At 31.3% G+C, this 24703-nt stretch overlaps 1 protein-coding gene across 1 annotated transcript in view; it reads right to left on the reverse strand.

Moving 5' to 3' along the window:
• Nucleotides 1–18063, reverse strand: part of LOC127723017 (fibrinogen C domain-containing protein 1-B-like) — a 39407-nt gene extending 21344 nt beyond the window's left edge. Inside the window, exons 1-2 of the mRNA XM_052229424.1 lie at nt 18031–18063; nt 15017–15156 (exon numbers count right to left, since the gene is read on the reverse strand). Coding sequence (XP_052085384.1) covers nt 15017–15043 — 27 coding nt within the window. The 5' untranslated portion in view covers nt 15044–15156; nt 18031–18063. The remainder of the gene's footprint in view (nt 1–15016; nt 15157–18030) is intronic.
• Nucleotides 18064–24703: the final 6640 nt, after the last annotated feature.

A 24703-nucleotide genomic window follows, 5' to 3' on the forward strand; every position in this document is an offset into this window, starting at 1 on the left:
TTAATATTATAACTGGTCGATACTTCTGCTGGTGGACTGTTTCTCCCGAGGGTATCAACAACCCGGTAGCCAGTACTTCGGTAGTGGAATGAAAAATAAACGTATAATGTTTTTTTTTTAATTTTTTGTTTCAAAAGGTTTGACATCATTTTAAATTAAGGACAATATCTCCTTCATGCTAAGCTCTGATTCCTTCCATGGCTTTGGATATACCATTTGTCTTTTTTTGGTTTATAAGCTCTTCATTTTTCTTTAATAAGTTTTGGATTTTCAAAATTTTGATCTCGATCATCACTGAATAATTTTGTTGTCGAAATTCGCATCTGGTGCAGTAAAATTGGTACTGTTAATGTTGTTACTATTGATGATGCCACTAAAGCTTTCTCTTAAATGACTCGTATATCTGCATTGTAGATTCATACAGAAATAGTGTCTAGCCTTAAATATTGTCGGCGTTACATTGCTGAGTTGTGAAAGTCAGTGAATTCAGTTTAATGTTCGTTCCTTCCAACTGCACATGTTATTACAGGATACGACACTACATCATCTTTGTTTAATTTAGGCAACAACCCTATCAATTCAATGAGTTATATCAGATCAATTCAATGACTTATTCCCGTTCAATTCAATGACTTATTCCCGTTCAATTCAATGACTTATCCTATATATCACCATAATATATAAATGATTCCTTCGACGTCAGGTTGATAGCAATGTGGTATGATGCTAAGAAAAAGTCTAAACATTGCCATAAAAATTTGAACAGGCTATGTGTGAAATTTGCCCCCTGTGAATGCTCTAACTAAGCCCAACTTCCACCTTAAGAAACATCATTTAAACTAGGCGTGTTAAAATCTCTATTGAAAAATCTGATGAATGCGCATAAAGCTAAATCGGTTATTGGGTCGCTTCTATAATCTTGGTTAGGAAGCAGGAAATTTTGCTCTTGAACCTTTCTTGTTTGAAGGTCAAATGTCATCAGACTTCCTTCAAGGTTTGGTGTGCATGTGCAAAGGTTAATCAGTGTGCAGTAAGATTTGTGCGTTTTGAAGATAATTTGTCTTGAACTGAACTTTGTCAATGTAAAACACCTGTGTCATTATATCAATACACATTTGATAGATGTTGATGATGATGATGCGGCTTGATTATCTGAGCTATTTACATCTTAAACATTCGAATTAATTTTAAAAACTTACTTTGCATTTAGTTATTGTCTATTTGTTTCTGTTAACACATTTATGTAAGTTATCGCACAAAAATTATTTTCGTTCTATACGATATGGTACTTGGCAAATTACGAACGTCAAATAACGCCAAGAAACGTTGACAAGATACTAATATATTCTGAAAAATTTGAAAAGAACACATGTTTATGTAAAAACAGAAATGTCATAGATACATTTAGTCTGAATGAAATGTCAAATACTGATTAAAAAGCCAGTGGGACTAAATTCAATAAAATTAAGTTTTTCCCCTCCTTTACTTCCCGTTTAAGTTTTAAATACTGACAAGTCTATTAAAAAGTACATTTTTATATGAATTTGTATAATCAAAATCCAAGGCTATCCTTGTATGGAAACAAAATTGAGTCATAATTGAACAAAATTCTTAACTAATAAAAACATCAATTTCAAAGCATAAAACGTTATTCCTTTTTTATTTGATATCTCCCACAAGCTTCATAAATGCTGAATCAAATATTGACTAAACAATATGTTTACAAGTTCTGAAATAAACACCAAATTGTCAGTTAAGAAGACAACATTTGGAAATATATAATTGCTAACCTTGACCCTCATTATGCAAAATTGTTACCACTTCTGAGGCTTATGACATCATTCATCTGACGATTCACGATTTTCTCTTTCTAAGGATATATGATTTAGCCGTGTGTTCTATGGGTGCATTACATTACTTTTTGTTATGATTTTACCGCTGGTCTAACATGGTATCATCTATCTTTTTTTGTCACTTATTTTAATTGAATCGGTTTGGGTATGGAAGGGGAAATTACCAAAAATACTATCAACGTCATATAAATTTATAGGCAAATACAAATTTTAATCAAAATACAAACTATATAAAACAGAATTGACATAATCGATTTTGAATAGGCGAAACTAAGAAAGGCATGCTTTGGCTTCCAGAAAAAAATAACTGAATTCAACGAGCTTACAAAACAAAAATAGTAAACTTCACATTCAAAGATTCAAGCAAGCGATAAAACAAAGATAAAACGAAATGCAGCCTTTTTTTAGGGGGGAGGGGAGAGGGTGGGTTGGGGGTTGGGGGTTATATGAAGGTGAAAAGAAAAAAAATGATTTCAAACGGCATGCCAGTTAAAACGAATATTAAGATTTGGACCCAATTCTGTGTAAATATCAGTTTTGCTTAAGATAACCTTCTATTTTACTGTAATCGGTAACCGTTAGTTAGTATTTAGTGCTCTCATCCCCCAACATATAGACTTTAAAAAATATATATTATGTTGATTGAAATCTAAGATGTCAATGTGAGGAAATCCATACCGAAATAACGTATTTCAGTTAATGTTCACACTACACGAAGGAACCAATTGCACTTTATCATCGATTAAAAGAAAACATGCAATGGAATGTGACAATTTTATTGAAGTAAGAAAAAGTATCTTTGATATTATTGTATTGAAGTGTAAAATACAAAACAGAGCAATCTTATCTGTCAACGTATAAATCAATGACGTGAAACAAGGCTGACATATTTCTGCAACTCGTAATATAAATGCTAGTCTAGACATATACATGAATATATAATAAATTATACAATATTTTATATCTCTAAACATCAGAAGTGGTTGTTGCATCAAGTAATGTATAAAGTATTTGTTATGGTCAAATTGTTCTCGCTAAATTGCCGAATGGACTATGTGAAGTCAAGATAACTATTGTCACTTTCAATGTAATGTTTCTATCTTGATTTTTGATAAAATAACTGAATGTGGTATACCATTTACCTGCAAGTTGTCAAGATTTATACATTGATGAAAAAAGAAAACAAACCAACATAAGTGTTTGTAATATAAAGGTTTCATCTATCATACAATTTTTCATATTGTTTTTAATTTCTTTGTTTAATCATCATTCTTGTCTTGGTTATGCCGTCTTTGCGCCACGATTTCCAATGAATGTTGGAACTGAAATCAGATTCTGTTTTTGACTCACCGTTGATGTTGGCATTAGTACATTTTGCATGCCACCAACCACTCTTTTTGGCATCAGAACACGACCGAGTTGGTTTTAAGTCGTTGTCCTTGTCACGAGTAGAAAACATCATACCATTCATTGAATTGTTATTCCCATCATTCATTGAATCACCTGTAAAATGTATTGTAATATATGTAAAAGAAGGCAACAGTAAGTTACCGATGTTACAATTAATCAGGAAACAACAGCACAATACATTGGTTGGATACTTTTTGAACATCTTCCTACGTAATCAAAGACACGTTTCGTAAAGAAGAGGTTCTATTAACACCAGACATGACTGATATCACGATAACATTACATTCAAATCATTATACCAATAACAATTATAACAGTGTCTTTGAAAACGGCCATGTTCAATTTAGCTACAGGTAATTATTACCATCTGTTTTAGGACAAATCTTTTTTTAATGTCATGTAAAATAGCAAATTTTACTGAGATTCTAACGACAAGGTAGTTTGAGTAGATTTTGGTCAAAATATAAAAATAATGGATGATCAATATACCAGAACAATGATAATGTTCGAATCGTACATAAAGGACAGGTAAATACACGAATAGTTTTATATGATAATATAATACAATCATAGGTCAGCATAGCGACAGTAAAGACAAAAAAATAATATACAGTCCAATGACGAGTCTATGATTGACATTGTTAAAAGATAACGTCCTTTTTCTGCCAAAGCACAACACATATCTTTTGACTAAAACAATTGACAAAGTAGTGCAAAAGTATATGGTAACAGGCAATTTCTCTCTTCTTCCAATCCGAGTGTTCAAATCTGAGAAAGGATAGTGTTGTTATATGTTATACAATTACTGTCTTTTGGTGACTTTTTAAAAAAACTGTTATTCACTGAGGCCAGCGGCCAAAGTAATGTCAGTTTTCAAAAGTCAATTAAACCACGTGCTTTCCGAAACACAAGACAGTAATTGTTTTATTCAATATTCCGAGAGGTTACCAAATAAATGTATGTAATGATAATTATTTACCAAAACCAATAGTACGTTAAACGATTTTAACATAATAATACACGTAAACGCACGCAATGTTTTCCGCGGTGAATATGCGTATTTATTCAAAATCCAATTCATATAAAAAACCTACTAAAGTTCTATCAATATGGAATAATATTCGAATATCACTTGTATTAAAAAGCCTGCTTAAAAGATTACCGAATTTTTGCCCGATTACGCAAGAGCTATTTACAGTCATGCTGCTGTCAATTCTACAATATTATGTCATGATCTGAAATGAGTTTTATCGGAGAAGCTTGAAGATAAAGTTCAGTGCATTTTAAATTGTTTATATTTTCTTAATTCATCAATTTTATTGCACCTTTGCTGTTAACAATTTACTCAATCTACAGCTTCAATTAAGTATCCCTTTAAATTAGTTATTGAATATCTAGGGAAAGATATTCAATAAAGTATATCTATAAAGTAAGTTATATTAATACAGATCAATACATTAGAACTATTCTACATAATTTTAGTTTTTTTACCGGAATACGGTACGTTTCTTAACCTATACTGTATATGATTTTTTTATCAAAGCTTCACTGAACCGCGAAATTGATGATGTATTGATCTTCTTTGATACTGATAGCATGACTCTTCAGTCGACAATAGAATTTTGAACTTAAAACTTTTTGTTTTGTTTACAACACTGAATTATATAAGAAGTCTTGGATGATGAGGTAAAAATGTTTTTTTTTCACACATTATTTTTTAACAGTTAATGTTGATTTCTATGATAAAGCCGAAGATCGAAAGTTGATCGAAAGTACACGTGGTTTTCAAATTATACATGTTTGCAGTAACGTTGCATTGTGTTGTGTATTCTGCTCGCTCTCCTGCTCATTATAATTTTGCATTGTGAACAGGAATAAACATATTTAATAACAATTCTAATTCAGTGTAGCTGTAATAAATTATAAAAGAGAAAAATTGCGAATTTCAGTTGATGCACACCAATTGACTGGACACATGTGCAGTCATGTATTAATGAGGTCACAGCTAAGACTTGTATCTAATAATTGTCATTTCATTTAAAGGAATTCGAAATATTCCCTTGTTTTAAGTATTATTTTCTTGTTTTTTTTGCTTCTGATTTTATTTATGTTAATAATGTCCCAGATTTCATTTTTGAAGATTTTGAAGATATCAATTACCTTATCTTTCTTGTCAGACATATAATATGCTTTATAGATGGAAAAGAAAATTATAGTTAATAGATAGTTCATATCAAAATAAGCTTCATCATCAATTTTATAGCCAGTTACTAAACTTTCAAGACTAAGTATATGCTTATCAATTTTTAAAAATGCTAATAGCTGGTCAACTTTGTGCCAATAATGAACATTATATGAACAGGAAAAAAAAAGTGTTTATAATCATCATGTTGCTTACAATAGAAGCACAAACCACTTGGTACTATTTTCCATTGATAAAGTAATTCATTACAGGCTAATATATAATGTATTATTTTCCATTTAAACATTTTAAATTTGTTGTTTTCAAGGTAGTTAAAAATAAAGTTAAATGTGGACTTCAATTTTGTAGTCTTTTTTTTATGAAGAATTCTTTCCCACATTAAAACTCCTGTCGGTTTATCATGTGTAAATTGACTTTGCAAGAAAGTATATACTTCTTTGTTACTCATATCTGGTGAAATTTCATGTTTTAGTAGTATATTTAACTTCACTGATGTTTTTATATTGACAACAGTTTTGTAAGAGCTTTCTTGTTTTAAAATATTTTGCCAGTGCTTTGGTATAGCTTTTTTAACTAATGAAAATTCTCTAATCCAATCTTGTTTATTCTTTAAATTTTTTTGTACAGTTTCTGATGAGATGTATCCGTTTTCATCTTATATATTATTGATGTACAAAATATTACTATTAATCAGTTTTGAAAGAACAGACATTTCCCATTTTCTTTGATAAGATGATTTCCCCATATAAGTTGTTTTCTAACCTGAAGAAAGTTTCTTGGTATGATTGTTTGACCTCCTTTTATTTCTACCCATGTTTTAATTAATTGTTTATAGAATTCAGGTAAAGATTTATAATCTATTTTATTAAGCAAATTAACATTTGTTAAGTTCATTCTGAATAAAAGAAAATCTTTCCCAAATTTATCAAGGTAAAATCTTGGAATAATTTTTCAGTTATCATTTTCCTTTTTGATTAGTTTTAAAACCCATCTGATTTGTAATGATTTAAGATAGCAGTCTAAATCAATCATTTGTAATCCTCCCTCAAGATATGGTTTACATAATATAGTACGTTTAACTTTATCTTTTTTTCCACTCCATATAAAACTATATACTAAATTCTGGAACTTTTGCTTTATTTCCTGTGTTATTATCATACTTGATGCAATGTATGTTAGGCTTGGTAAAATTAAAGACTTACAGTTATCTTTCCTATTAATGTTAAGTTTCGTTTGTTCCATCCTTGAATTAATTTTTCACATTTGTCTGTTTGCTTTTCTGTATTTAATTTATGACATTCTTGATAATTGTATCCAAAATATATTCCTAGACTTTTAATGTGGTCTTGTTTCCAGTTTATATTTTCAAATTTATCTTTTGAATGTTTAAGTTTCCCAAGCCACAAACCTTCTGTTTTATTTCTATTCAATTTAAGTCCAAAAAGGCTTCCAAAAGTTTCAATAATGTTAAGGGCTATACTTATTTCTTTGCGTGTTTTTAAAAACAATTGAGTATCGTCTGCCAACTGACATATTTTTAGCGAGCAAGATTTTTCATCTAATTTGATTTCAAATCCTTTTAGTTTGTTATTTTCCCTTAATTTAATTGCCATTATTTCAACAGATAAAACAAAAATTAACGAGGATAACGGACACCCTTGTCTAATCCCACGGAATGTATTGAAGGGGGCAGACACCCATCCATTATTTAAAATACACCCTTTTATATCTGTATACATAGTTTCAACCCATTTAATGAATTCCTTTTTAAAACCAATTTTGTTTAAAGATTCAAACATAAAACACCACTCCAGTGAGTCGAAAGCTTTAGTAAAGTCTAATAATAAAATTGCACCATCTACTTTAAATTTTTCAGAATAATCAATGATGTCTTTGATTTGTCTAATATTAAATCCTATGTATCTGTTTTTTATGTAACCTTTTTGATCAGAGTGAATTATTTTTGGAAGTACTGATTTTAATCTTTGCGCTAAGGCATAGGCTAATAATTTAACATCATAATTTAATAATGTGATAGGTCTATAGTTATCAAGGGAGAGTGGATCATTTTTTTTATACAAAAGAGATATAGCTCCAATTTTTTGGGAGTTGGTTAATTCACCTTTTTTAAAGCAATAATTGAAAACGGGTACTATCAAATCTTTAATTTGTTCCCAGAATTTTCTATAAAACTCAACATTTAGTCCGTCCAAACCTGGGGCTTTGTTCAGTTTCATTTTAAATATAGCCTCTGTGCATTCACTTATAGTAATTTTTCCTTCACATATATTGCTTTCATTTTCATTAATTTTTTTACTTTCTTTAATAGTTCTAAAGTACTTTCTTACCTCTTCTGTGTCAGGTTTTGTTGAAGTATATAATTTAGTATAATAATTAACTTCTAGATTTATTATTTTGTTTTGGTCATATGTTACCTATTTATTTTCATCATACAGTTGAGTTATAGTTTTTTTTACTTTGCCTTGTTTTTTCTAGGCCAAGAAAAAAGGATGTGTTTTTCTCCCCTTCTTCTAGCCATTTCACACGTGATCTTATTATATTTCCTTTAATTGTTTTCATTATATAAGCTTGCTAATTGTTTTTCTATATTTTGTTTTAGGTTAATTTTCCTCTCATGTGTATTGCTGTCACAATCAATTTCAGCAGATAATGTTTTTAATGTGTTTTCTAAAATTTCAATATTATCTTTTTTAATATTTGCTTTTATTTTACAGTATTGAATGGTATAATCCCTTACCTGAACTTTAAAATTATCCCATAAAATATCTAGGTTTAGAGATGTTTCTGCTTTTGTTTTATATGTATTAATCAACTTTGAAATAATTTCTGATACTGTTTATCATCTAGGATGCTACTGTTTAATTTTCAGTAACCTCGCCCCTTTGAGTTTCTATTTATGTTGATTTTTAATGAAACGGCGTAATGATCAGTGTGTTGAAGAACTATTGGTCTTATATCGCATGAAATGCAATTTTTATTAACTTCATCACTTACTAAAAAGTAATCAATTCTTGTAGATTCTGATAATTTTTTCTTCGCCAGGTAAATTGGGTTTCATTTATGTTTCTGCCTCTCCAGACATCGGTTAGTTTTAGATTCTTAATCAATGTCTTGAGGTTATGAACTGGTTTAAATTGTTTATATCATAATGATTGAAGAGTCGATTTGAATCAATACCACTTTCGTTCAGCTAATCTTCAAAACATTGCGGAAAACTTTTTTCCGGTTGTCGTTCTTTTGTGGAGTTTTCGTGAACATCCTAAAAATTTACACACATATGTATCTATGGATCACACGTTCATGCTGAATTATTTCATTTTTACTTTATCGTTTGTTTCACAAAATATATATCAAATTCGTTGCTTTCCGACAAAAATCGCTGTATAGTTTGTTGACGTCACAAATGTAATATTGTAACTCTTTATCTGTAAACTTTAACGAAAGGTAAACCACGAAATTATCAGTCATCCACAACCATAATTCAAATGTTTTATCCAAAGCACATCTGACAGCATTTTTTTTAATAGAAAATTGGAGGTATATGATTGACTTGCAAGCAAGTGTATTCCCGTCGCATTACGTACAGGTATCATTGACAAGGCCGGACCCATTCATTTACAGGGGATTGTCATCAACATTTACTTTCAAAATATTTCATCTTTTATAAATAATTACACGGTCAACAGGTATGAACAGAGCAAAGGATGACATATGGCTAACAAATTTTTGAATTTCATTTGTCTTTGAAGTCTGAAGGCAAAAATTCAAACGAGCTCATGAAATTCTTAGTGTACATATATTGCACTTGCAAATCCAAACGGTTGACTAGGTTATAGAAAAATGGTCATTCCTTGGTCTTGTCCGAACAGCAGTAAAACGCTTATCATCGAGAGGCGTCCGTTTGGCTATGTGGGATATAAATTCCAGCCACGTGCGGTCAAAATTATGACGTGAAATCCATTGTTTCGTGTAAATACTGCCACACCCACAGCACGTTAAGAAACAGAATTCTTTGAGAGATCAATTTTGAAAGGGCAAAATTTCGTTTTCCAAAATAACAATTGCTGAATTGGTAGTGCTAATTTAATATTTGCCCAGACATACAAATATAGTTTTACTTCAATTGATTGTTTACTCAGTCTTAAAAAGAACCGACTAATAAAAAACAAGAAACAGTTGAGATTTTTGATTATAACGCATGCATCTAGGTTCGTGATATTCAATCAAGAAAACAAGGACCATATCAATGCTATATAGTCTTAGATGCATTATTTTTTTTATTAGTTGTTATTGGCTTTTAACTAGCTGTCAGTAACTGCAAGTACTCTCAGATCTGTACTTACTGTCTGTTTGTTGTTGGGATGTACAAGTACCCAGTCACGTCCACTGTGTTTTGTTATATGTATTTCAATTTGTATCCATCTGATGAGTTAATCCTTTTTCAACTGATTTTTATAGTTCGTTCTTATGTTGTACTGTCACACCACTGTCCCAGATTATGGGGAGGGTTGGGATCGCGCTAACATGTTTAACCTTACCACATTCTGTATGTATGTGTCTGTCCCAAGTCAGGAGCCTGTAATTCAATGGTTGTCGTTTGTTGCTGTGTTACATATTTGTTTTTCATTCGTTGTTTTGTGTATTAATTAGGCTGTTAGTTTTCTCGTTTGAATTGCTTTACATTTGTCATTTCGGGGCCGTTTATAGCTGACTATGCTGTATGGGCTTTGCTCATTGTTGAAGGCCGTACGGTGACCTATAACTGTTAAATTGTATGTCGTTTGATAATTGGCAATCATACCACATCTTCTTTTTTATAAGTACAATCACAGAAATTGGTTCTTCATGTTGATCCTTTTTAGTGGTTTTTCATGCAGAGAAGGGGGTAAAACATGTACGAAGGTATAATTTGAATTTACATAAGGTGGCTATAGGTTTTAATATGTTAGTAATAATCAAAATAGATGACAAATCATTTGAAATTTGGCAACAGGGTAGCAATACGTTATAATTTTCGGAAAAATTCAGCATACTATTGAGAATTAACCCTTCATTTTCACACCTCCACATAATAGGTCCCTAATTAATTATCAACGATCGGTACATTACGTTTGCACGCATTGCCTTTACATTTCCGCATAAAAAATCATTAACCCCTTTTATTTAATTTATGTGATTCATTTTACAGGCAATAAAAGGTAAACTTACAAATAATACACATTCCATTTCTTAGGTTTTACCATAACAGTTTTCAGTATCAATTTTTAGGCTACGTTTAAATAACAACTTTACAATGGGACTTAATCCTGTGCAATTATAAGTTTAAAAAGTAAAATAACAAAAATACAAAAATTCTAAACGGAAAGTCCGTAATCAAATGGAAAAATCAAAAGATCAAACACATCAAACGAATGGATAACAACTGTCATATTCCTGACTTGGTACAGGCATTTTCTTATGTAGAAAAAGGTGGACTAAACCTGGTTTTATAGCAACAGTCGCATACAATTCCATTATATTGACAACGATGTGTAAACAAAACAAACAGTCATAATCATGATAATGGGTAAAATGTCAAAAATAGGGGTACAACAGTCAACATTGTGTTATAATCTAAATCACTTTAAAAACAAGCAAATATGAAACAAAGAAACACAAAAAGGCATTGAGACAAAGCACATTAACAAAAATGAAAGACAGGAATACAAAAATTTACCATAGCACAATAACACAATGACGGGGTGTATAAGTACAGAAAAAAGTAAAATCACAAAAATACTGAACTCCGAGGAAAATTAAAAAAGGAAAGTCCCTAATCAATGACGGGATGTATAAGTACAGAGCCACGTCATATGTAATAAAGTACATTAGCAAAAATGAAAGGCAAGAATACAAAAATTTACCATAACACAACAATACAATGACGGGATGCACAAGAACAGAGCCACGTCAAATGGAAGTCACAAAAAACAGACCAAACAGCAAAAGTAATATTCATTAAGCAAAAAAAAAAAAAGAACACTATAACAAGTTATTAAGATGATGAACAACGTCATTACCCAAAATCTATACTTTAAGACCATCGTGTATTATTTGTGAAGTTGATACGGAATATTTGTCAACAGGTCTTGGTACCTTCTGATGAACGGTTTTTAGAAAAAGGACGAGACATTCTTTGACATACCCCTGTTTCATCAACTTTCAACTCGAACACTTGTGACGTTTTACAAAGTCTGAGTAGCAGCTGCAATTTTTTGAATAACGAATAAGTTGGGAAATATATATCCCATATACAGGCGAAGTTAGTATATTGCTACTAAGGTGTGGGAAATTGATAATTTATAACCAAAATCGTCTCGTTTGTCGAAGATTCTGGTACTGAGATGACCGCTTATGTCAAACTCGATGTTCTAGTCTAAAAATTAGGCGGAGGACGATGAGACTGTTGTTTCTTTAATTTCTAGTTCTGGGGGACATATTAATGGAATCCAGAAATGTTTCGATTGCTAATGGAAAGAACATCATAATGATTACCTGCTGTTCCACTGTAACCTGTAATTGTGAGTTGGTAGTCAGTGAACGCACTCCCCACAAATATGGTATCGTACACAGCATACGCTGTATTTTTATTGACATCTTCAAGATCAAATCGGACTTGGTAATTTTGTTGTTGTCGAAGAATACAATGGAGATTGTCATTTCCTTTTGAAATAGATATTAATTTATAGATAATTAGCGGTACATATTCTGTCGATATACTGCTTTAAACCTTAAAAATTCATAGATATTTGTGTTCAATGAAATAGATTGTTTTAATAAAAATAAATCGGCGAGGAATCGTTCCCTCTGAAACAAAAAAGACATTAAAACTTAAAGAAATGTCTCCAACAATGTATAAAACAAAATGTAATGTGTGAAGCTTTTTTTTCTACCGAGATTTACCAAGATTCAGTACTAAAACAATACTAAATAAGGTATCAAGCACCTGCAATCAATACAAAAAGGATAAAACCAACGTTTATAATGAGGAGAACCACTTACCAACACCTTAACTATTAATACCGTGATTGTTGTGGGCAACACCGTTCTCTGTGTTTATAGAAAACTGAAGACTTAGCAAAACGAACCCAATAAAAAACTGGATGTGATCTCAGGTGCTCCGGAAGGATAAACAGATCCTACTTCACATGTGGCACCCGTCGTGTTGCTCATGTTAGTACAAACCCGGAAATAAAAACTAAATGCTAATTGAAATATCTTACCTAGCCAATGTTCTCCCGCTATATCCCCAAATCCAAGTTTGTAATCCTCCCAATCTCTATAGAAATCAATACTTCCATCAAATCGTCTTTGAATTGTCTATAGATACAAAGTATTTTGAATATAAACGAAGATTTTAAGACCCAACGTCATGCAAATAATAGTATACTTATGAAAAAAGTTTACATAAATAATTATTATATTTGCAAACGATCTTTTTTTTCAATTTTTTTGTACAGTTTGTGCTACTAGTATGACAAAATTCAATTTTCAATTTCTAATTTTCACATCATATGTTCGAAAGAAAATTGTCAACTCCCCAAAAAAAATAAATCCAAAATTTAAAAAAAGGGAAAGACCATAAAACTTGATAAAATCAATTGCTCAACTATATTAAACAACGGACATCTGGAAAAACAAATGTCATACATACTCTGACTTGGTACAGTCATATTCTGAAGAAAACAAAAGAAGGCAGAACTGAAAAAACCTTCTCTCGGTATTGGTCTTCAAATAAAGACAACGTGTAGGACAATTTGTTTCTAGACGGTCATTGATGAAGGCAGCTTGTTCGTGCTTTTTATTCCCGAATTTCTATGCATAAAGGACACAAAGTTTAGTTGCAACATCTGCAACACAACCAGAAGAGAAACATAAAAAACCAACGGTAGGATTGTAAAGACTCATAAAATATACCGGATTCTAATTTAGAACACCAGACGAGCGTTTCCTTTACATGAGACTCATCAGTGGCGCTCATATACAAAAGTTGGAATTCCAAAATCAAATACGAAGTTGAAGATCATTAAAAACCGTAAAGACGAAACAAATTTCGCCACATACGTATAAAGCAATCACTACCTGGGGATAGAAACACTTTGAAATTGGCATCACAACAAATCCAGATACAGTTAGACAAGATGCATTGACGTTAGATGCATAGATGTTAGGAATGGTCGTGTATACATGCATTGCATGTTACTCGATTGCAAAGTTATAACTGTGGTACAACGTAATTGTTGAAACCAAGACATATACAATACAGAACTTATGTCCATCCTTTGATTTGAGGACTGGCACTTCTCCGTTGTGATTAATTTTTCTAAGACCTTTTCGGAATCCTCGGGTTTTTAGGTTATTATTCACACTTCATGTTTAAATTAACAAAATGTAGAGGCAGACTTTTCTCTGTTAACGTAATATTATCAGAACAGAAGGGAGAACAGAAATATGTTAGTTGGTTGAAATTAAATGAGGACCAGCAAATCTGTATTTTAATCAGATGGCAACTAACTAAGTTTTAAAGTGAATGGCAAATCTCAACGCGTTTGTTAATGTTTTTTTAAGCATTTGTTCATAAATTCAAGACAAAAAGCCTCAAATGACGCTAGTATTCAGGTCTCTGTGTTATCATCCTTTAGGTTCACAGGATACAAACTTATGAAAGGGTCATCGAATGCAAGGCAAACATATAGATACATATAAAATAAAAAAATAAAAAAGTAAAAATGTTTGATAAGTATAAAATAAGGAGATGTGGTATGATTTCAATGCAACCATTATCCAACACAGTCAAAATTGAGTGGTTTTAAGTCATTTTAGGTCACCATACGGCCTTCAATGATAAGCAAATTTTCACGTCTTCAATATTCTAAGTTTGTTTAAAACTACCTTTAAAGTATCGTGACGAGATAGATATACTCTAGCTACCATTGGTGACAAGTTGCAAGTTTTCAGTTTGTCATACACTCTAAGTGATCGTACGTACTGTTAAAACACTTCAGTTAATATTTTTGATACACCTTTTTTAACGATATCTTTAAGAATGACATTTTATAAAAAAATAAAATTAATTGAATAAACAATGTCTTATTATTAGATATAGAGTAAATGCATTTTTTTTTCTATAACTGCGCTTCAATGAAAAAAATGAATACAGTTTTATTGCCATATAAGCGGGAGGTTTGGCTAGCCATACAACCTGGTTCAACGCACCTTTTTTTCTTAACATGTCATGTACCAAGTCAGGAATATGGCAGTTGTTATCAAATAGTGCGGTTCTATGTATGTTGGAGTTTGTTATTGTAGCAGTTCAGTATTTATGTTGTTCCGTTGTTTTTCTCTTATAGTTGATGTGTTTCCCTCGGTTTTAGTTTGTGACCCGAATTTGTTTCAGTTAAATCGATTTAAGACGACTGAACAGCGGTATACTACTGGTGCCTTTATTTTTAATATTTCTTTTTTTTATTGACAGAAAAATTCAACTTACCGTCCACCCTCCACCATCAGTGTCCATGTCACAAAACACAGTTATGGTTGGACCGTTTTCTGGCTGGATAGTATGTACCCCAGTACATGTTCCAAGAGGAAATTCGCTGCAGTCGGTTGGTGTAGGAGAAAAGACCTTAGCTGGTAAAAAGGAAATTACTATATACGTGTAGTATTATGATGCAATAGTTGAAAACAAATTAATATGATAATACACATCAAAATTATAAGTATTAGTGCTCATAATGTAGACAACATTTAATGGACTTGTTAACAGCAATTTCGTCTGAATAGAACGATTTTGTTTACGTTTGGTCTTTTTTGGGGGTATATGAACTCTTCAACGAAACAGGTGTCTTATTGTCCTAATATCTTGATTTTGAGCATTAGTGAAGACATGTTATGTCAAAAACTGCATATTGTGCCGTATACTTGGTACATCAATTAAATTTCACAATATAAGATAAAGTGCACAAAATGTCACCAATATATTTGAATTGTGTACATGTTTGTAGAGTTTGTAAGCAACTACAAGGAAAAAGGATTATATCAAATTAATTATTTTAAATGGAGGTTAAACTAAATTGAGTAACCATAGATGAATAAACAATATCCTAAATCAGATGGGATATCAAAGTACAAACAAAAAATGAAAACAGTCTTATATTATTCCTTGTCAAAAAATTGGCAAAAACGTTATATATTACAAAGAACCCAACAATATTATGTTTGTATTTTATTTTCATAAATTAAGGCATCAGTAGTTTACAGATGTTCAAATCTCATAATTTACATGCTAAAATTACACCATTCTCTATAGGAATCCTCTAAAAATGTAAATTAAATTAAAAACTATTCAGGTATATATGTTCTAAAACTGCGAACACATGTTGCTAGTGGTTTGAGACATAGACCTATCGTATCGGTCAACATTTTTATTATGTTGACATCAAACCATTGTAGCGTCAAAATCATGCGTTTCTCCTTATAACATGTCGGAGAAGTTTTATATAAAGAGCACAACCTGCTCAAGAAGTCCGTTTGGAATGAACATACACACGAGTGCAACGTATTAACTGAGATATAAAAATTCTTGTTGATGTTAGAAGATGCTATGTTAATGCTGATAATCTGGAAATTGACAATTGGAAAATTGAAATCCTTACATTTGTCATATTCTAGTCGTTTATCGGTGTCAGTATCGAGGAAAATAATAAAATATCAAGCTGACCTGTACCAAGTCATGAATATGACAGTTGTTTTCAGTTCGTAAGATGTGTTTAAGATTTTGGTTTTGCCATTTTATAAAGGACATTCCGTTTTGAATTTCTCTTGGAATTCTGTATTTTTGTTATTTTACATTTTGTTTTATAAACTGTCTCTTATATTAAGCAACTAAAATTTGAAAATATAAAATATATAAGTCCCGATTCAATCTGGCTATAGGGTTTAAAAGAAATAATGATAGCTTTGTGTGTGAATTTTACTAATATGGTTGTATTATATTCAAGTCAGAGAGCAGTTTTATTTAGTGATGGATATAAACTATTTTGACCATTGATCAAGGTTATGAGACAAGTGGTAAATTATACACATGATAGTATAAATGGGGTCTATAGAATAGAGAATAAGTGTGTGCTAAATTAAAAATAATAGATTGAGAAAAAAGGTCTAAGACTACAAAAATAAAAACCTTCTTATCATGACCCTAATACATAGTATTGAATCATTCGAACTTGGATAGGAACAATAAAATAACAGGTTTAAATCAAACACGTAAATACACCTACATTGTATCCACAAAAACAAAGACATTTTACTTTTAGACGATTAGCATTTAAGGTGGTACCCAACACCTTGACTAATATTAATTTGGCTCGTTTAATTTTCCTAAAATTTTGACAAAATGTTTACTTTGACCCTTTGACAAAAATATAAAAATTTCAAATAATTTGAACCAACCACTTTATCAGAAAAAATTCACTGGTTATATAGCAGTTTGACAAACACTAATTTTGATCATTGAGAAGCTTAATATTTCCTTAACAATACAACGTGATTAAAACGTTTAGTTGATTTTTAAAGAGTTATCTCCCTGTAGTGTTAGGTACCACCTTACGTAAAACAACAAAATTAGCCCACACTGAATTCAGTATGATCATCAGATTCGTTATTAAAATCACATAACAAAGGACAAAATAAAATAAAAAAAAAAAAAACACGAAAAGGAATGCATACTTTTATGGATGGCCCAAAAATTAAACAAATATTTCATATTTATAAGATAACATTTATTTAATTGTTTATCTACATTATTATACCTTGTGCACTATATAACATAAATGTGATTTGTGATATCATCAACCTGTCCTAATTGACATATATGACCGAAAATTGTCAATTAACACTAAGTGTGGGGCAAACTAGATTCAACTAGATTAATGCGACAGTAGAAAACCGGTGTTAAAATCCTGTTAATTGATTAAGAACAATTAGAACTCCGAAAGAAGGAGACTGGATGTGTGACAGGACAAGTGTCTTCTCCAATGCATGCAATTTCACACTCAGTCTAAATGTCATAATCGTTAAATGTACAGATCAGACGACTATAATAGAATCTAAAGACCGCAAAAAAAAATGTCGCTAGTGTGTTAAGACACTGACACATCGTATCGTCAACCAATTTGTAAGGTTGACGGTCGAACTTATGTTGTGTCGATTTCTGTCGTTCTTCCTTTTAACTCATTCAATATATTACTTGACTTGATATTTTGGTACATGTGATTTTAAGATTAAAAAAAAAGGTTTGTTCCTGGTTTACTTCAAAATCTAATTATTATCCTGGTATCTATGGTGAGTTTATTCTTGACATCACACTTTTGACTAACGAAGAGACGAACGGTCGGACATTTGCATCACTATATAATCCCTTTATGTGCGAAGGTATAAAAATAGAAGAAATATATTAAAATAGTCTTATAATAATAGATTACAATTACTGTGTAATAATCTTACCTAAATTAGGAGTCTTTATACTTGTATATGATCCTGTAGAGGATTCCTTTGTAGGACAGCAAGCCAAAAATAATGAACAGTGTTCTAAGATTTGGTCATAGGTACTCGAGCAGCAAGTACTATCACTTGTGCACATTATGGCACACTGGATTCGGGATTTGGCTTTCCCTGTATGAACTTGTGCTCCATTTTGAACTATTCTTCTGTTCGTGTTGGTGTTGAACTTCTGTGTTTTAATATCAAAACTTTCAACATATTGTGCAAAAAGTGCAAACACAACTGCTGTCCTTATATAAAACATAGTATTCATTGATATTCCGATACCATTTGAGAATGTGTTGTTTTAGTTTAACGTTAAAGCGCCTTTGCACAAGCACTTTTAACCAAAGAAATGTGGTGACTCTATGACGATGTAACAAAGTGATCGATTCATTGTATGATAGATTGGTCTTTTGATACCTGTCATGAATAAATTATTTTAATTTTATATAGTTTATACGTTGATAAAAGAAAGAAGAAATTAATCGAAATTGAAATTTCAATAACATCACAATAAACATTTTGGAAATTTATTAATTTTCAATGGAGCTTGAAACTTCATATTAGAAAGTCGTATGATTTCAATTGGTTGAGCTTTAAACTCTCATTTCATAAAACAAACGCATGACAGCTCATTAATGCCTATAGAGAATACATGAAGTAAACTATTTTATTTCTCAGTCCTATGAAATTGAATAATATACGGTTACCAACGAAAAACTTTTATTAAATATAGACACTTTTTGCGTATACCGTAAATACGCGCATTTGGAATCATAAATCTACGAAAATCAAGAAGAAGGATCTTTATCAAATTTGGTAATGATGATTTCAGTCGTTGTTCCTTATTTTTGCATTTTGCAAAACACCGGATAAATACAACGGCAAGATTTTCCTAATCTCTATCAAATTTTGTAGTGATGATTTCAGTCGTTGTTCCTTATTTTTGCATTTTGCAAAACACTGGTTAAATACAACAGGTGCTGGACTATGACTTCCCGAGAGTATCATCAGCTAAGTAGTTAGTCAGTGCTTTGGTACTGACATGATTTATGACAAAACATTCCTTAAACTATTAAGAAACTAAGGTTTCAACGCCCTCAAATGAATTAACCTTAGATCAATTTGGCTATTATATTTAGGTGCCTTTTAAACATATAGCACTTCAACTATTTCGTTACTTATATACCCTTGGCTTTCAAATATTTGGCTTTGAGCGTTTCTGATGAAGATTGATAGGGAAAATCGCCTGAGACTCAAAAGCGTGTTTTTTTTCATGTGTTGTTTTAGTGTACCGAGGAAAGTAAATTCAGAAAGTTGTTCAGGACGCATAAACTTGAACCAGTGTTATTTTCATTTAAGTTTGAGGTTTAGCTATAAAACAAGGTTTAATCCACCTTTTTTTCTACATGAGGAAATGCCAGTACCAAGTCGGGAATATGGCAGTTGTTTTCCATTCGTTTATTTTGTTTAAGCCATCGATTTTGCCACTTTCTGTTTTAAATTTTCCTTGCAGTTCGTTATTTTTGATATGACACTTTTTACTTGCTCTGAGTCGATTTCTTTACTGTATTTGGACTGTTATCCATTAAATCAATAGTAATTGCGTACACACTAAAATAACTTGTTAGAAATATTTCTAATCTTCATCGTTGAAAAAGAAAGAAACTAATGTTTATGACATTTTAATAGAGAGTACTCCTAGATTGGAACTTTGTAGATATGTTCGCTTTGTCCTTTATATCCTAGGTCAGGAACCTGTTATTCGGTGGTTGTTATTGGTCGTCGTTTATCATATGTGTTTTGTGGTTATTGCTTGGTACATCAATTAGGCCACAGAGTTTTTTTTCATTTAAATTATTCTATATTTCACATGTCGGGACAGTTTATAGATTAATATACGTGTTCATATTTGCTCATTGACGACTACTAGTTGCCTACATCTACAGAGTATCTGTTGTGTAAACATCCTGGATTCTATACACTCGAACTGATATGACATGTTACAACGTAACGAAATTCTAATTCATTGTCAACATTGACATGTGTGTAACGTATGGTAAAATATTAATGGTTTCTAGATTGGTTTTAAAGACAACCAAATTTCTAGTTATATTTAAATCGGCACAATATACAATTATGGCCCGTTGAAAAGGTGAATATCCAAAATTGTCAACACGAGAAGGTTATTTCACCGAGGGCGCAGCCCGAAGTGAAATAACTTTAAAGGGTTGACAATTTTGGATATTCATCGCTTCTAAGGGGCCACAATTGTTTTATTATACCGGTGTATATATAACAGTGGAAGGGCATTTTGAATCATTGTAAAAGCACTTACCCTTACTTGAGTCAGTAACAAACACAAGTTGACGTTCAAAAATACATGTAATTTGTGTCTTAGAATTCTCGTATGTACAACAAAGGTAGATTCTTTTTGTAAAATATTGATGGCTCCGTATTGAAAAGGACCGTTATTAGAGATATCATCGGCACAAGATGCACGTCAAAAGCCTTATTTCCTCTTCTCTCGATCAATGGGCTTCCTGTTACTTGAACGTTGCCATTTTGTTTATTTACGTCTGTGACGTCATTTTCATGAGTACAAATCAACAAACTAAAAAGGTTATTCGCCGGTGAATAATAGGGTTATTCAACGCTGGTGTACATTTTTAGGGTTATTCGTTCTTCCTTGCAATTGAATGAAAATTAACTGAATTATTCCATGTCACGTGATAACGTTTTACCCAATAGAATTGTTTGAAATATATGTAAGGTATAATAATAACACTTATTACCTAACAATTCAGTAAACACGGTAAATATTTTAAAGGAACTTTTGATGTGCATTTTATGTACCTATTTACTAGTATTCATCATTGTATGTACCTATTGACTGATTCATCAAAACCTCAATTCAGAAAGAAATCTAATTTTATATTGGAACAGTAATGCATGGCATAGTTATAACTTTCACTTATGAAACAGACATTCAAATAGAAAAAAAATTATACAATGTCAAAATATTGCAATTAGTATTGTCAAACTGAATTGAACACTGCGTTGTAAGAAGTCAGCATTTTCGTGTTGACACGATATATCATTGATACGGTAATACTAGTAAATGAACTGTTTACAAAACTTAAAATTGTTCGAAATACTTAGGATTTTCGACACCAGAAAAAAAATATATTAGCTGTATTTGCAAAACCTTTCGGTATGTTTTGTTCTCAATGCCCCATCTCTTCGAACTGTATTCGGCCTTTTAACTTTTTTTTGATTCGGGCGTCACTGTCTTTTGTAGAAAGACGAACTATAAGTCTGGTATCTTCTATAAGTTTTTTTAAATTTTGTTTTTGGAATGAGTGTTTGTTTCAATGGAATAACAGAAGAGATTATAACGTTAAAAGATATCCAACCTCGTTTTGTACAAACTTAACAATATGACATATTGTTTTAACACTTGTATAGTGTTTATGTTGTTGAAGCCAATATATTGATGTAAATATTTTTTTTAGTCGGATTCCTGTCTGATCTGTATAAAACGTTAAAGGTCGGTGATTTTTATTGGTACTATATATCTTTATTTTATCAGCTTGATGCATACTTCACAAATAATACAAGATGGTCCCGAGCCATAGATAATAGGTCCTGAAGTTGTGAACTTTTTATTAATTCTCAGTTTTCCTTTTATTTGTTTTTGTGCTTTCTTCACATGACTCTTTAGCGTTACTCGGATTTTTTGCTGGCGTTTTTGTCAAATTTTATGTAGACTTCTCCATTTTGAATGTACAAAGAGTTCCGTATTTTTCTTATACTAGTATACATGTTCCAATGAGTTGTTTTTATCTACTTTAGCCCTGTACTGCTGAAGTCAAACCTATTCAAATCCGTTATAAACATAGATAAGGCAAAAAGAGAATTAACATCCGTTTAAAATTCATGATGCTTTCCTTTATGATGTTCTCTCCTCTGTTTCAAAATAACAAGCTTTTCAAAAGATTGTTATAAATTGATAAAAGAGAGGCTCAAGATACCCGAGGGACATAAAAACTAATAAATCGAAAATAAACTGACAACGCCATATAGGTTGTAGAATTATTACAGCGATTCAATTATTATACAACTACAACAAAGCAAAGGTAAATTTAACATAGTATTCAGCAGTTCCATATATATCGCATCTGATGCAGTAAAATAGGTATCCTGAATTTTAATATTACAACTGCTCGATACTTCTGCTGGTGGACTGTTACTCCCGAGGGTATCAACAGCCCGGTAGCCAGTACTTCGGTACTGGAATGAAAAAAACGTATAATGCGTTTTTAATTTTTTTTTTTCAAAAGGTTTGAAATCATTTTAAATTAAGGATAATATCTCCTTCATGCTAAGCTCTGATTCCTGCATGGCTTTGGGTATACTATTTGTTTTTTTTTTATGGTTTATAAGCTCTTCATTTTTTTTTAATTAGTTTTGGATTTTCAACATTTTGATCTCGATCATCACTGAATAATTTTGTTGTCGAAATTCGCATCTGGTGCAGTAAAATTGGTACCGTTACTGTTGTTACTATTGATGATGCCACTAAAGCTTTCGCTTAATGACTCGTATATCTGCATTGTAGTTTCACACAGGAATAGTGTCTAGCCCTACGTATTGTCGGCGTCACATTCCTAAGTTGTGAGAGTCAATGAATTCAGTTTTATGTTCGTTCCTTCCGACTGCACATGTTGTTACAGGATGCGACACTATATCATCTCTGTTTACTTTAGGCAACGAATCCTTACTACAGGTATTTAAAGAAACACCCTATCAATTCAATGAGTTATCCCCCTTCAATTCAATACTTATTCTATATATCACCATAAGATATATATGATTCATTTGACGTCAGGTTGATAGCAATGTGGTAAGATGCCAAGAAAAAGTCTTAACGTTGCCATAAAAATCTGAACAGGCTATGTGTGAAATTTGCCACCTGTAAATGCTCTAACTAAGCCCAACTTCCACCTTGAGAAGCATCATTTTAACTACGCGTGTTGAGATCTCTATTGAAAAATCTGGTGAATGCGCATGAAGCTAAATCGGTTCTTCGGTCGCTTCTACAATTTTAGTTGGAAAGTAGGAAATTTTGCTCTTGAACCGTTCTTGTTTGAAGGTCAAATGTCATCCGACTTCCTTCAAGGTTTGGTGTGCATGTGCACAGGTTAATCAGTGTTCAGTAGGATTTGTGCGTTTTGAAGATAATTTGTCTTGTACTGAACTGTGTCAATGTAAAACACCTGTGTCATTATATCAATACACACTTGACAGATGTTGATGATGATGCTGATTGATTATCTGAGCTATTTTCATCTTAAACATTCGAATGAATTTAAAAGACTTACTTTGCATTCAGTTATTGTTTATTGTTTTTTCTATTGTTAATACATTTATGTAAGTTATCACACACACATTATTTTCCTTCTATACGATATGGTAGTTGGCACATTACGAACGTCAAATAACGCCAAGAAACGTTGACAGGATACTAATATATATATTTTGAAAAATGTTATACGAACACATCTTTATATAAAAACAGAAATGCCATAGATACATTTAGTCTGAAATAAAAATGACAAATACTGACTAATAAGTCAGTGGGACTAAATTCAATAAAATTAAGTTTTCCGCTCCTTTAATTCCCGTTTAAGTTTTAAATACTGACAAGTCTATTACAAAGTACATTTTTATATGTATTTGTATAATCAAAGTTCAAGGCTATCCTTGTATGAAAACAAAATTGAGTCATAATTGAACAAAATTCTTAACTAATAAAAACATCAATTTTAATGCATAACAACGTTATTTTTCTAATATGATATCTCCTACAAGCTTCATAAATGCTGAATCAAATATCGTCTTAACAATATGTTTACAAGTTCTGAAATAAACACCAAATTTACAGTTAAGAAGACAAATTTTGAAATATATAATTGTTAACCTTTATGCAAAATTGACCACTTCTGAGGATTATGGCACCATTAATCTGAAAATTTACGATTTTTTCTTTCCAAGGATATATGATTTAGCTGTGTGTTCTATGGGTGCATTAAATTACTTTTTTTTTATGATTTCACCGCTGGTCTAACATGGTATCTTCTATCTTTTTTGTCACTTTTTTAATTGACTCGGTTTGGGTATGGAAGGGGAAATTACAATAAATACCATCAAAGTCACATTAATTTAAAGACAAATACAAATCTTAATCAACATACAAACTATATAAAGCACAATTGACATAATCGATGTTGAATAGGTGAAGCTTAGTAAGGCATCCTTTGGCATCCAGAAAAAAAAAGATTTTTTTCAACTAGCTTACAAAACAAAAATGGTAAAATTCACATTCAAAGATTTAAATATGCCATAAACGAAAATAAAACAAAATCTAGACTTTTTTTAATTTTTTTTTGGTTGTACATGTTGTATGAAGTTGAAAAGAAAATAAAGATTTCAGAAAAATAATTTCAAGAGGCATGCCAGTTAAAACAAACAATAAGAATAAATTGGAGCCAATCCTGTGGAAATATAAGTTTTAATTAATATTACCTTCTGTTTTACTGTAATCGGTAATCGTAAGTTGGTAGTTAGTGCT

Source organism: Mytilus californianus, unplaced genomic scaffold (assembly GCF_021869535.1).
Source record: "Mytilus californianus isolate M0D057914Y unplaced genomic scaffold, xbMytCali1.0.p SCAF_13, whole genome shotgun sequence".
Lineage (NCBI taxonomy): Eukaryota > Metazoa > Mollusca > Bivalvia > Mytilida > Mytilidae > Mytilus > Mytilus californianus.